General features: G+C 43.8%; 1 protein-coding gene across 1 annotated transcript; it reads right to left on the bottom strand.

Moving 5' to 3' along the window:
* LOC114784822 (eotaxin-like) lies at window positions 1-1,721 on the bottom strand. Its single transcript, XM_028970542.1, has 3 exons — window positions 1,573-1,721; window positions 1,376-1,481; window positions 1-391 (listed from the first exon to the last, which is right to left on the bottom strand). Exons 1-3 carry the CDS (start codon window positions 1,640-1,642, stop codon window positions 136-138), a joined length of 432 nt encoding a protein of 143 aa, XP_028826375.1. The 5' UTR covers window positions 1,643-1,721; the 3' UTR covers window positions 1-135.
* Between the last annotated feature and the right edge of the window lie 11,759 nt (window positions 1,722-13,480).

Raw genomic sequence — 13,480 nt, 5'->3', positions numbered from 1 at the left:
TTTCAGGTTGAAAGAAACGCTTTTAATGATGAGAGATGGGGTAAGAATGAAGGTGAAAATACAATTGTCATGCACAATAATAAATACATAAACGCAATGTTGTGGTTTTGAGACTCATGCAGGTATGTTGTGTGTTCATGGTGTAGAGCAACCTTCTGACTTCACAGGGCGATATACCCTGTCTGTCTTTATAGGGGCCGTGTTCACATTTCTATCAGTGGTGGTCTTCATCATTATCCGTGTCTTATTCACTGGAGTCCCGTCTGTACGTGTCTTCTCAGAAGAACTCACTTCTGTTGTCATCTTTTGGACATTGAGGAAATTCATCGCTTTTTGCACCTTAGCAGCTTTTGGGTCTAAGCAGATCTTTACATCTTTAACTGTGGTGAACCTGTAAGGAACACATGCAGATCTTTATTTATAGAACAGATTTGATGTTCAGCGTTACTATCTGTTTCTGTAAATAATACAGTACAGGTCAAAATTTCGACACACCTTCTCATTCAACGGGTTTTCTTTATTTTCATGACCATTTATGTTGGTAGATTCTCACTGAAGGCATCAAAACTATGAACACATGTGGAGTTATGTACTTAACAAAAAGTGGAGACCTGACCTCCACAGTCACCGGACCTGAACCCAATCCAGATGGTTTGGGGTGAGCTGGACCAACAAGTGCTAAACACCTCTGGGAACTCCTTCAAGACAGTTGGAGAAGCATTTCAGGTGACGACCTCTTGAAGCTCATTGAGACATTTACATTTACATTTAGAGCATTTATCAGACGCCTTTATCCAGAGCGACTTACAATCAGTAGTTACAGGGACAGTCTCCCTGGAGCAACTCAGGGTTAATTGTCTTGCTTAGGGACACAATGGTAGTAAGTGGGATTTGAACCTGGGTCTTCTGGTTCATAGGCGAGTGTGTTAGCCACTAGGCTACTACCACTCTTGGCATTCGAGAGAAGAGTGTGCAAAGCAGTAATCAGAGCAAAGAAACAAGAATATAAAACATGTTTTCACTTATTTCACCTTTTTTTGTTAAGTACAGAACTCCACATGTGTTCATTCATAGTTCTGATGCCTTCAGTGAGAATCTACCAACGTAAATGGTCATGAAGATAAAGAAAACACATTGAATGAGAAGGCCTGTACTGTATATAACATGCTGTCACCTTATTGTGTCCTGACCACCTGAAAATAAGCAGCAAGTTCCTAGTGGTCCAACCATGGAAAACCACCTTTTAATAAATAGCCTTTAGAAGTTAATGTGGAAGACTCATCTACAACATTCTTCTCACATTGAACTGATTTTATTTTACTTGAAATGTTCCTGCCTGCTAAAGAAACATCTTGTAAGTTCGAGTGATACTTACACCACGGCATTTATGGGACAGACCCCGCTCTTCTGGACATGGTACTGCTTTATTCTGGAGAGTTGTGGAAACTTCTTATCCAACTTCAGGCAGCATGTTACTGAAGCTGTGGGAAAATAAAACCAGAGAGGATGAACACACTGACCAAGACCTGACCAACACGCAGCAGGTAGAACAACACACAGAAAGAAACCCACCTCGTCCCAGACCCGGCAGCATTGCCCCCCAGGCCACGGTGGCCAGAACCAGGTGCAGAACACTCAGCATCTCCTCCTAGTCAAGTTTCACTCCCTTCTGACCAGCTTGGTTTCAGCTCGACTTTATAACACCAACATAAGGTGGAAAGAAGAACAAAGACCCCCCTAATGTGCCATGGCAACCAGAACCACCACTCCCCCGTCCGACCACAAGCTCACCTACGTCACATCCAGAGCAACCACTACCCACCAGTCTGGCTTTTATACTGGTCCCAGTGGAACGTTTCTACATAAAATCAATAAATAGCTTCTACCCTGAATCCAGATTCAATTGGCTAATCGCTTTAGGATTTATATGGTGAGATCGGCTGTCCTGTAGCACATGGAGCATGAACCTTGATGTTCAAACTCTTACAGCGACTTCTGTAGAAGTGATATTTATATCGCACGTTCTAATGGTTTCCTGTTTCTGCGGCCTGAGTGTGATGGGGGTCTGTGGACAGCGTGAAGTGAAACCCCCCTCTGCAAGCTCACCGAACACCTTCAATTGTTCCATTAACAGGATGTATCTTCTGTCTTCTGTTCCAGTGGACAGAGACACGGACACATGGGCGTGGCCACAGAATGAAATACATGATGTCATAAATGCCTTCACCTCATGTCTTCAGTTCTGTACATTTTGCAGATACTGAAAGTCTGGTCAGATAATCCAGGTGGAGTGATGATGTTTCCACCACTGATGGAAACATATATCATCACATGTCACCTAAATGTCACCTGGATTTTAGGATGTCCTGCTGGATCATCTGCTGGTCACCCTGACACCTGAGGGGGACCAGAGTGGATGATAATCCAGTTTACTGCAGAGAGTTCAGCTTGCACCTCTTTGGAAGGTCACAGCCTGCGTTCATGTGATGTGCGACAGCGCTGAGGTCCTGATGCCCCCTGCTGGAACTTCTTCTTTACTCTTCCTTCAACCTTGTTGTAGATCTTTATTTCTGTATGGATGCTGTGTGTCCACTAGATGGAGGCAGATGTTCTGTGTTGAGGTGAGACTGAGGGTCACCTGAGGCATGGCAACCAGCATGAAAACAGGCAACTTAGGCCTCCAGCAACTTGACCTCTGAACTCTCAATAATAATTAATGTGTTTTAATGACATTCCAATGAACTGACATAACATTTGTCCAAAACAGTAGACACCATTCCACAGGCCATCCGACACATGAACGTTCACAAACTGGACACACACACACACACACACACACAACCTCTTCTATGTTCTTTATAACTACTTTAAATCAGTACGAAACTGCTGAGAGATGAGCCCATGCACATTAACATCGTCCTTCTGTCTGTGGGGGCCATCATTGTTGTGTCTGTGTCGATTTTCATTGATCTGTCAGTATGGATCATGATAGCTCGGTTGGTGGTTGAAAGTGGTCCAGCCACTATAAAGAAGAATCACCTCATGATGACCTCATTTGAGGTCAGATGATCCATATCAAAAAACACAAACCCTTCAATTACGCAAAAAACATTTCCAAACATTTTATATTTCCATAAATTCCATTGGTAAGAGCATGAGATCCAGTATTATGTGAGGGAATTATGCTGTGAGAAATGTCTTATTTCTCTTAAATACCACAAATAAACCCCACTTTTTAACTTTCTGAAGTGAAAATTAAACCAGAGAAGATGAACACACCAACAAAAACACAGCAGGCACAACAACACACATAAACCAACCCACAAAAAAAAAAACAGAATTCGAGGCTCAGCATGGCAGCGGTTTGATTCACACCTTGACTAGCAGTCTTACCAAGTGACTTGTAAAGAATACACATCGGCTTCACACAGACTCTGTAGTGGCATGCCTCAGGGCTCAGTACGTGGTCCTCTCTTTTTCTCCCTCTATGCATCACTTGGTGAGGTCATTTCCTCACCTGGGTTATCCTACCACTGCTGACATGATGCTGATGACACACAACTCATCTAATATTCATTTCATTAGATTCTTCAACACATCAGGATCTTGCTATCTACCTTATTATACCTCGCACTGAACCTCACACTCTCCAAGCCTCCAGTACAGCTTTCCTGGTCCATCCACCTCTGAGGGTACAAGGAAGACACTCATCCAGACTCTTCTCTGTCTTGGTACCTAGGTGGTGGAATGAATTTCCCCTTGAAGTGATTATTTTCAAACGGCAGCTTAAGATCTTCCTAGACTAACTTGAAACTTTCTTATAGTCTGATTTATGTAAGAAAAACTACAACATAGTGAATAAAATGATTGTATTCATAGTTGGGGTCTCAGTGAACCAGAACTGATCACTTCATTGATGGTCACATGAAAGCACGTGGTCAAATGAACACATGTGGAGTTATGTACTTAACAAAAAAAGGTGAAATAAGTGAAAACATGTTTTATATTCTAGTTTCTTTGCTCTGATTCCTGCTTTGCTCACTCTTGGCATTCTCTCGATGAGCTTCAAGAGGTCGTCACCTGAAATGCTTCTCCAACAGTCTTGAAGGAGTTCCCAGAGGTGTTTAGCACTTGTTGGTCCAGCTCACCCCAAACCATCTGGATTGGGTTCAGGTCCGGTGACTGTGGAGGTCAGGTCTCCACTTTTTGTTAAGTACATAACTCCACATGTGTTCATTCATAGTTTTGATGCCTTCAGTGAGACTCTACCAATGTAAATGGTCAAATAAAGAAAACACATTGAATGAGAAGGTGTCCAAACTTCTGGCCTCTACTGTATATTTGAGAAATCACATTTAAAAAAAGTCATCTGAATACTTTCCAGATGCACTGTATGTCAACAGAGGGCATCATTAGATGAAAGACCTATTAATAATAGTAATCTAAAGTTCTGATCGCACCATCACTACTAAACCAATGAGAGTCGAGTGCTGCCAAACCCACAGGAAGGGGGTGGGGCCTCTGAAACTGAAGACTCTTATCTGTGATTCTGAGATGAATGTTACTAATTCAACAGCGAGGAACAACAATAATTCAAGTCACGGAAGTCATGATGTAAAGCAGAAGCACTTCAGGCGCCGTCCATGTTGTTCCACTAGAGGTTGGTGGAAAAAGTGAAGTCATGAAGGTCCAGAGACTGAAATGTCTTCCTGAACTGCGGTGTGCAATCACACTGAACAAGTGAAATCACATGATCCCCACAAGAACCAGCCCCCTTTTCATTTATTATTCATGACAGTCTTCTGTTTTTAGAAAAAAATATCACATAGATCATGGCAACAGGATTCAGAAATCCAACACAGAGTCAGAATTAAGAAATGTCAGAGTTACTCAGAGCCGAGGTGCTTTCCTGGAGAACTTCCTCCTTGTGACGATGAGCAACAACTCAAAGCCAAAATGACCAGTCTGCAGTGCTGACCTCAGGGTCATACAACGTTCTCCTGTTCTACTTCTACTGAAGTCTACTGCATCATCCACCTCCACTAATTTCCAGCTGTGTTCACCAGCTTGTTCCTGATTCAGGTTGGCATCAGGGTCCGGATCTGGTCTCTCCTTCAGGTTCCAGAAAAATATCCTTGTGGATGGCTAAGGGGCTTTCTTTTTTAAAGGTGAACGTATCAGCCCAACCTCCAACCTGACCTTTAACCCCAAACACGTCCTACATACTACAATGGTGGATAACATGCTCGTGGTTGTGATGTGGAAGCTAGAAGAAGTCCTTTCTATAGTGCACATTTCTAATAATAAGACGCAACTGGAGAACAACGACACGCTTAACTCATGCTTGACGTCAAACAAGGAGAGGGGGGAGTTACAGCGCCACCTACAGGTTTGGAGGGGGGTTAAAACAGCGTTCGGGACGTTCTCTGCGTCTCCTTGTGGACAACATTTCAACCAACGCTCTTGTGTGGATGCAGGTGTTACGAGCCGGACTAGGGTCTCCGGCCCAACAACAAAAGAAAGGGCAAAAACGAAAACCTACTAAGACGAAACGGAGAAAAGTAAGAAGAATTTTATTAACAAATAAGTATATAAATAAAGAAGAAATCCGTACGAAACGAATTACAACAAATTACAACAAGAAATTACAACAGGTTGCGTCGCCACCTAGAGGAACACAGGGGAATACGGAAGTGATGCGATAGGTAAACGGTAGGGAAGCGGGCGGGGTGGATGGCACGGAAAAAGGAGACTGAGGCTCCTTCTATTCTGTCTGTCCACAGCAGGAACGGTGGGCTGAATTTGGTAATCACCTGGCATCCTGCAAACAACACAAACACAGAACAGAAACACACCAAAAATACCAGGATGTAACAGCAGGTTCTCGCGAGGACGGGGCGCGAGGAACCATGTGCATTTGTTCACTGCGATTTTTTCTTTGTAATTTGCACACTAAATGGTGCTGTGTAAAGGCACATACACTCTAAGGGCCTAATTTTGATTTCTATTGTAGATTTTGTTCATTGAAATAAGGGGTCCATGGTTATTTTCTTTGGTTGTCTGTCTTTCTCCCAGCACCCATTAAATAAAGAATTCCATGTTTCAATTTGAATGTATGTGATAGGACACCGGCACCATTGATCAACATCAGACCAATCATGGTGTCTCTTTCCACTGTCAGAACCTGTCCAGATAATAAGCTTATCCATAGGATCTGCTGTGATGAAATGAGATGAAAGGAGGTGCTATAATTCTACAAGTTTCATTAAGATGAGTTCATTATATAAATTCAAATATGTTCGTCATTCATGTAGCATCATCCTTTTCATCACCTTTTTCCATGTCATGTTCTTGTATCTTGTGATAATACTGCAGCATTTAATCTACATGCATGACCATGAATGTCCAAATATGCCCTTGTGTGGAGGACACTAATCTGTGACACACAACTTGTATTTTCCATTTATAGTGACAGAGTGGAATGGCGTGGGACACGCTGTCTGACTTCCTCATTTTAATATTGGAATAAAAGACAGAAGTTCTGACCACACCAGAAGCAGAGTGGACGTTCTCTCCTCGAAGTCGCCATGAGGTTTACTCAGACTCCTCACCAGACCATGTGTCTTCTCTGGGTGGCCGCCCTACTGTTCTCACTTGCTTCAGGAGGCAAGTATTCCTACGTCCTTGCTGGAGGTTTCGAAAAGGTCTAAACCTCCATTTGTGATCTATGATAAAATCATTCAGGCTCAAGAATCTCAATCTTGTTGCAGGACTTTCAATGGACTCCAAGGAATCTACATGCTGTGAAAGTTCAAGTAAGGGAGCCATTAAAAAGAAAATCACAGCATGCATCATTCAGCCACAAACGGAGTCTTGTCCTCATGCCTATCAGTAGGTCTCATGCCAGCTGGCTTCCTTTAACCATGTTCAGATGAAGATCACTTTCTAAGCGAATCTTTTCTCTCACAGATTTTTTGTTGGTGATGAGATTTACTGCACTGATCCTGCGGCAAAATGGATTCCGGTGAGGCTGGAACAGCTGAAAAAGGTCAGTGCACGTGTTGAATATCGAAATATTACATATTATGTGTGGTGGTAATTCAGTAGAAAAGACTCCTCAGTTAACCCATTCAGAATTGTTCTTCCTTGCAGAGGAAAATCAGATGTCTAGACATGACAAAAACCTCGGTGACAAAAGGGAAATCCAGGTTGAATGTCACTGAAGACAATGTCAGTCAACTCGTCTCCAGTCATGCTGTCAGCAGAAGACCATTCTAAATGCAAAAAAATACAGTCTACTACTTTTACTTTTTTTAAAATATGCTTTTATAATTATATATATGGAATAATTTTGTAATGAAGTAACTTATTATTTATTCATTAATTTATATACATTTTGTATTGATTAATTTTGTTACACTGAAGGAGAATATATCTGAAATCTGTGAGCATCTGTCTAGTAATGCATACCAGAAATAATAAAAGAAATGGAAAACTACTGTTCCGGTGTACGTTCTCATACAGTATATTATGTTATAATGTTGTCACGTCCTCGTCGAGGAACGTGGAGAGGAACCTGACCAGGATGGGTTTGGGAAAGGGGCAGAGAGACACACAGCAACCTCATCAAACTACAACCAAAACCACAGGGCGAGATCTACTGACGACTCCTTTTAAATCTTTACGGCAGCCAATCATACAGCAGCAGGCAGGAAGCTCCTCCCACTACAGCCACCTAAAAGAGACACACAGCTGGAAACATACGGCCTGACACCTCCGGGACGTAACAGAGTTTATTACAAGCTGGTGAAACTGTGCTGGAAAGTAAACTAGATAAAAACCATCCTGGACTACAAGGCCAGAAAGAAACTAGAAGAACCAGGAGAGGGCGCTGCTGCACCATCACATGTCAACACTGCAGCATGACAGCAGGAAGTGTCCACATGTGAAAGTGAAAATGATTGTCATTGTGAGACACTGCAACACAGCACATCGTGACACAGTGAAACGTGTCCTCTGTATTTAACATCACCCTTGGTGAGCAGTGGGCACCATGACAGGCGCCCGGGGAGCAGTGTGTGGGGACGGTGGCAGTGGCACCTTGGCGAATTGGGATTCAAACTGGCAACCTTCTGTTTATGGGCCACTTCCTTTCCCGCTAGGCCACCACTGGCCCGTCGCTGTGTCACTGTCATGTCATGCTGGCCCTCTGTTTCCATCATGGGCTCTACAACTTCCTTATTTCTAGACCCATGGGCTGAAATGAATAAAAAAAGAGAAAATCGGAACAATTAAAGTTAACACCAGAAAAAAATCCTGATTAATATCAGCCCTCACCTAAACAGATCTAAATATCTGAATATTACTTTCATACTGAATTTATTTATTGCTGTCTTATATATATGGTGGTAGTTTAGGTAGACAGTACTACCAGATTACATAAAAACAGACTCACACACTCCACCACACATTGTCCCCAATCTGAAGAGTCGTCCCTGATAACCTGCTACCAGACCCGGGGTCTCATTTATGAAGAGAGGACGAAAATGTCCGATTCATGAAAACGTGCGCATGCGCACCTGAGCCGAGATGATCTGATCCGAGACAATATCAGCCGAGCCGAGACGATCTGAGCCCGGCCAAGACGATAAGAACCGAGGCGAGACATTCCGAGACAATCTGAGCCAAGCGGAGACGATCTGAGCCGAGCCGAGCCGTTCCGATCCGACCTGCTTAAAATCGAGTCCAAAACCGACCGACTGGGCCAATAGATAAAGCTCAAATAACCTGAACATTTATAGAATGCACATGCTTTCATTTTAGGTAAATAAATCCATTTACATTTCAACTGCTGTGGTGCATAAATCAAAAGTGTACATTAAGTTAAGATTTAATTCAAATTATATGTTATGTTGAGTAATTGTTATTGGGATACACACAGTGGGCACCATGACAGGCGCCCGGGGAGCAGCGTGTGGGACCTTCATCAAGGGAACCTCAGTGGCACCTTGGTGGATCGGGATTCAAACCCAGCGCCACTGGCCCAGCGACTAAATATGTGACTGAAAAGGAATTATTATAAATGTACTAATGGCACTTTTTTTTTCACCCTCTTCACCGCGGTCTCATTTCCCCCCCAGAATGTTTGCATGCATGGGTCAGAGTAAATATGTGCGCATTCTGCCATCAGTTTTGTTTCTGTAGATCACCCCGTACGCGCAGGAAGAGGCGTACGCATGTTTTAGGCCCCAGCAGGCAGCAGATTATGAATCAGTCCTCGCTTGGTGTGTTTTAGATCCATTATGGCCGAAAAAGGTCCCAGCAGGCATTCTTCTTTCCTGATAGACATTCTGGTCACCTCATCACACATCATGCTCCACACACATGACAGCGACGTCACCAGTGGCGATCAGCAGCGTCCCCGCCCGTGAACTATCAAGCTCCTCATTAGTGGGAACGTGTAGATTATTATGGTGCATTTTATTATGCATTATATCTCAGTTCACATTACAGAACCTTGTTCACAATACAGCACCTTGTCAGGTGGGGCCTGTATTTAGAATTCTGTCTGGAAAGCACCAGGAACTTGGAGCAGGCAGGAGAACCTCCAGGAGGGACCATATCTGCTTCTGGGATGCCACATTTGCTTTGGACTAACTGTAATAACAGCTTCTCCGCACCAACACGTAACGGAGCAGCAGGATCTGATATTTCACCAGATGATCATGAAATACTCCACACAGTCCCAGGATGCATCATGCAGCCCAACACACAGGACTGTGCCCAGGCAGTCCAGCAGGTATCTTCTCCATCAGCCCAACATTTACAGTCACGCTCAAGTTTTAAAGAACCTGTCTATTTAACACAAGAGTCAGATTTCTATCCACCATCTCCTCACATTCCTCTTCCTGTCAACCATGTCCCCGTACCACACTGGTCACATGACCAGTTGCGTTACGATGTGCGGCCAGTTCTGCTCACAGTGACATACTCCTGAAATCTCCAGGTCTGGTAGCAACCATCAGACCTACCAGGTCGCCTCGCTCATGTTCTGGAGGATCGTGATCATGTGATGGCATCGTGAACCCCAGAAGAACGAAGGAGCGCATCTTCAGTTCGCAGCATGAATTTGCTGACTCTAGAGCCTGGAGACTGTGCATCATGACGTGATGACGGGACCTCTGCAGGTCAACAGATTGACCATAAGACACTGTGCACTGAACTTGAACCCTGCAGCGTATCTTGGTCACTCTACCTTTACCGACATCTTGGTAATGTAGAAGGTGACAGAACAATGTGTGACATTGAAACTTCTCAGAATATCTTTCGTGCTTCCTTCCTCTTTTTTTTTAGAGTAAGTGATGACTTCACTACAGGCTGTATTTCCACAGAGACGTGGTCTTCAGCTGAATCTCCAGATACGAATGGTAAATGACAGGCTGCAATGATATTCTACCGTGATAAACGTCTCCACATCCACATCCATTACCGACGAGCCTTCGTGAGCAACGCGAGGAACGTTGATTCATGGAAATGACATCCAGGGAGAAGGTTCACCTCAGTTCCTCAGATGAACAAGCCCCCTATAAAAAGCAAGACCAAGAAACATCTGACCCAGGTTCTCCATGGATCACATGCACACATTTTCAGAATTTTGTGTAGTAAGTGGATACAGCAACAATGAATTCTAATCCACATGTTTATAATAAAAAGATCATGTTTGGTGATAAAATGTGAGGTGCATGGAACGTTCTCACCTCTCAGTGTGGACCTGAACGATGCGGAATCCCTCCGAATCCCTCCGTACCTTCAGTACCGAGGTCACTCTGCAATGTTTCTTTTAAAGAAAATTATTCTAAAGCTTATTCTACATCAATGTTATAATTGTGCTCGTAATTATTATTATTAAACGTGGTTCACATGCTGCACTATTCTGACATTTGTTGATTATTTGGTGATATATAATACATAATAAGGTTTACAGTGGGATAAACACACATACACACACACACACACACACACACTACATTGTATATGTACAGAGTATCTGGACTTTGTCATTAAAGTACATGCCTCACATTTTAGTAAATGTTTTCATGGGACAACACTGTAGATACAGTCTTATTTACATTTACATTTACAGCATTTATCAGACGCCCTTATCCAGAGCGACTTACAATCAGTATTACAAGGACCAGTCCCCCTGGAGCAATTTAGGGTTAAGTGTCTTGCTCAGGGACACAATGGTAGTAGGTGGGATTCTAACCCGGGTCTTCTGGTTCATAGGCGAGTGTGTTACCCACTAGGCTACTACCACCACCACCACAGCTACTACTACCACAGTCTTATGTCCAGCTTCCCTCAGACATTAATGTCTAACCCGCTGAAGACAATATTTTGTGTGTCCAGCATTATGGTGCTATAACTCTCTTGGGCCTTGAGCTCACTAGAACGTCACAGGTTCCACTGGAGGAAGACCCACAGAAGCTCAGTAGGGTTTAGGTCTGGAGACATGCTTGTCAGGTTCTTAACTTCACCCTCAGTTTCTTTAGCAAGGTGGTGATGGTCATGGAGACGAGTTGGACCAGTTTCTGCTTCAGTACGTCACAGTACATGTTGGTCTTCAGGACATCCCACCACCATGCTGGACTGTAGGTGAGACACACTTGTCTTTGTTCTCCGCAGCTGGTTGACGCCACACACACTTGATACCATCTGAATTAAATAAGTTGATCTTGGTCTCCTCAGACTTGTCTTCAGTAATAGTTGTGCATCGTCTTTAGAAGAAGCTTCCTTCTGGGACGACAGCCATGCAGACCAGTTTGATGCAGTGTGTGGTGTCCCATTAAACTGCTGTATTGTCCTCCACGCTGCAGCTCAGCTCAGTTCAGGTTGGGACATCGTCTCGGCCATCTTCATGTAGAGTGACAATTCCTCAGCTCCTCAGAGAGTTCTTTACCGTGAGGAGCCATGCTGGTCTACAGTGACCAATATGAAGATTGAGCGACACACCAGGGACACGGCAAAATGGCACATCGGGCACAATTTGGACATTGTCACTTTTGTCTCCTGCAGTTTAGACAGTAATGTGTGGGGACAGTAAGGGGACGGAGATGGACACCAACTAATTTATATTGTACCAAAGAGTCATGTCTTCAGTCCCATGAACCATATGATGAAATTTTTACAAAAAGGGGTCAGGGGTGTTCTCACTTTTGTGAGATACAGGATGTCAGCATCAGGTTGTCCACAACTGGTTTCTCCAGGTGGTGTTCAGATGTGGCGTATCCACCGGATCTTGTTTTAGTCTGACGTCTGGTGGCGGCCCTTTCAGTTTCACTTTACGATAAGCTCCAGCGCAGGGCAACAGGTCCCAGACGTCACCAGAAAACTGAATGTGTTCTTCAGCAGAATCGCTGTGGTTTGCGTTCACATGCATGGTTCTCTGCACTTCATCTCCAACCTCACCTGCTGACTTTCATCCTCCGCTTGAGTACAAGTGTGGAGTTTTGATGTGAAATAAGGGTCAACATGACAGAATAAAATCTGCAGATTCCAAACCATCTTTCATATCTGCTGCCTGTCACCACTTTCCACTCTGTGTCCTTCAAATCTTTAAATCTGAAGAAAACATCTTCATCCACACGATTGCTTTATTCTTTTTTCTATATGTTTCAGGATCAATAAAGAGACTCAGCAAAGTTACAACATTTTATGTGTGTGTGTGTGTTTGTGTATGTATATATATATGTACGTGTGTGTGTGTATGTAAATATATGTGTAGCTGTACTATGTTAATGTTATTACCTCTTTACAGGACTTTTTCATTCCCAGCAGGTGGATTATCTTTATAAATATGATATAATATATATAGTTATAATGTGTATAAGTCATGTTGGCGCCAGCATCGGTATGTAAAAAAGTGCTGGTGTGTTCACACCTACTTCCTGTTGAAAATGATGAAAAGGCAGCGGCAGCGGTGACTTCACACCAGCAGACGCTGCACCGCTCACGATGAGGTTCTCCTGGGGAACGTTGATCTTGTCTGCGCTGTTGACCGTCACCATCGTCCAGGGCCTGGACTGTGAGTATACTGAACAATAAGTCAAATTCGCATCAAAGATTTACACATTAGCACCCAGGATAGAGCTGTAGTCCCCATTTTCAGGGACATTTGTTGAGAACATGCTCATGTGCAGATGTTCCATGTTCCAGATCGCCGACCCACCAAAGTCTTGACCAAATGCTGCAAGAGGGTGTCCAACGCCACCATCCCCAAAATCACGGCCTACAGAGAGCAGATGGCCTTCTCGCCCTGCGTGGAGGCCGTCGTGTAAGTCCTGGTCTCCTGGTCTCTGTGGAGAACCGTGCTGCAGAGTATGGGCGTGTTTGATGGCCTGTGTTGAACGTTTCAGGCTTTATTCGGATAAAAAGCAGTTCTGCACGGACCCCAGGGCGCCCTGGCTGCCAGAGAGCCTGA

Source organism: Denticeps clupeoides, chromosome 2 (assembly GCF_900700375.1).
Source record: "Denticeps clupeoides chromosome 2, fDenClu1.1, whole genome shotgun sequence".
NCBI classification, from domain to species: Eukaryota; Metazoa; Chordata; class Actinopteri; order Clupeiformes; family Denticipitidae; genus Denticeps; species Denticeps clupeoides.
Note: the sequence above shows the minus strand (reverse complement) of the source record. Positions and strands in the feature narration are given on the sequence as shown.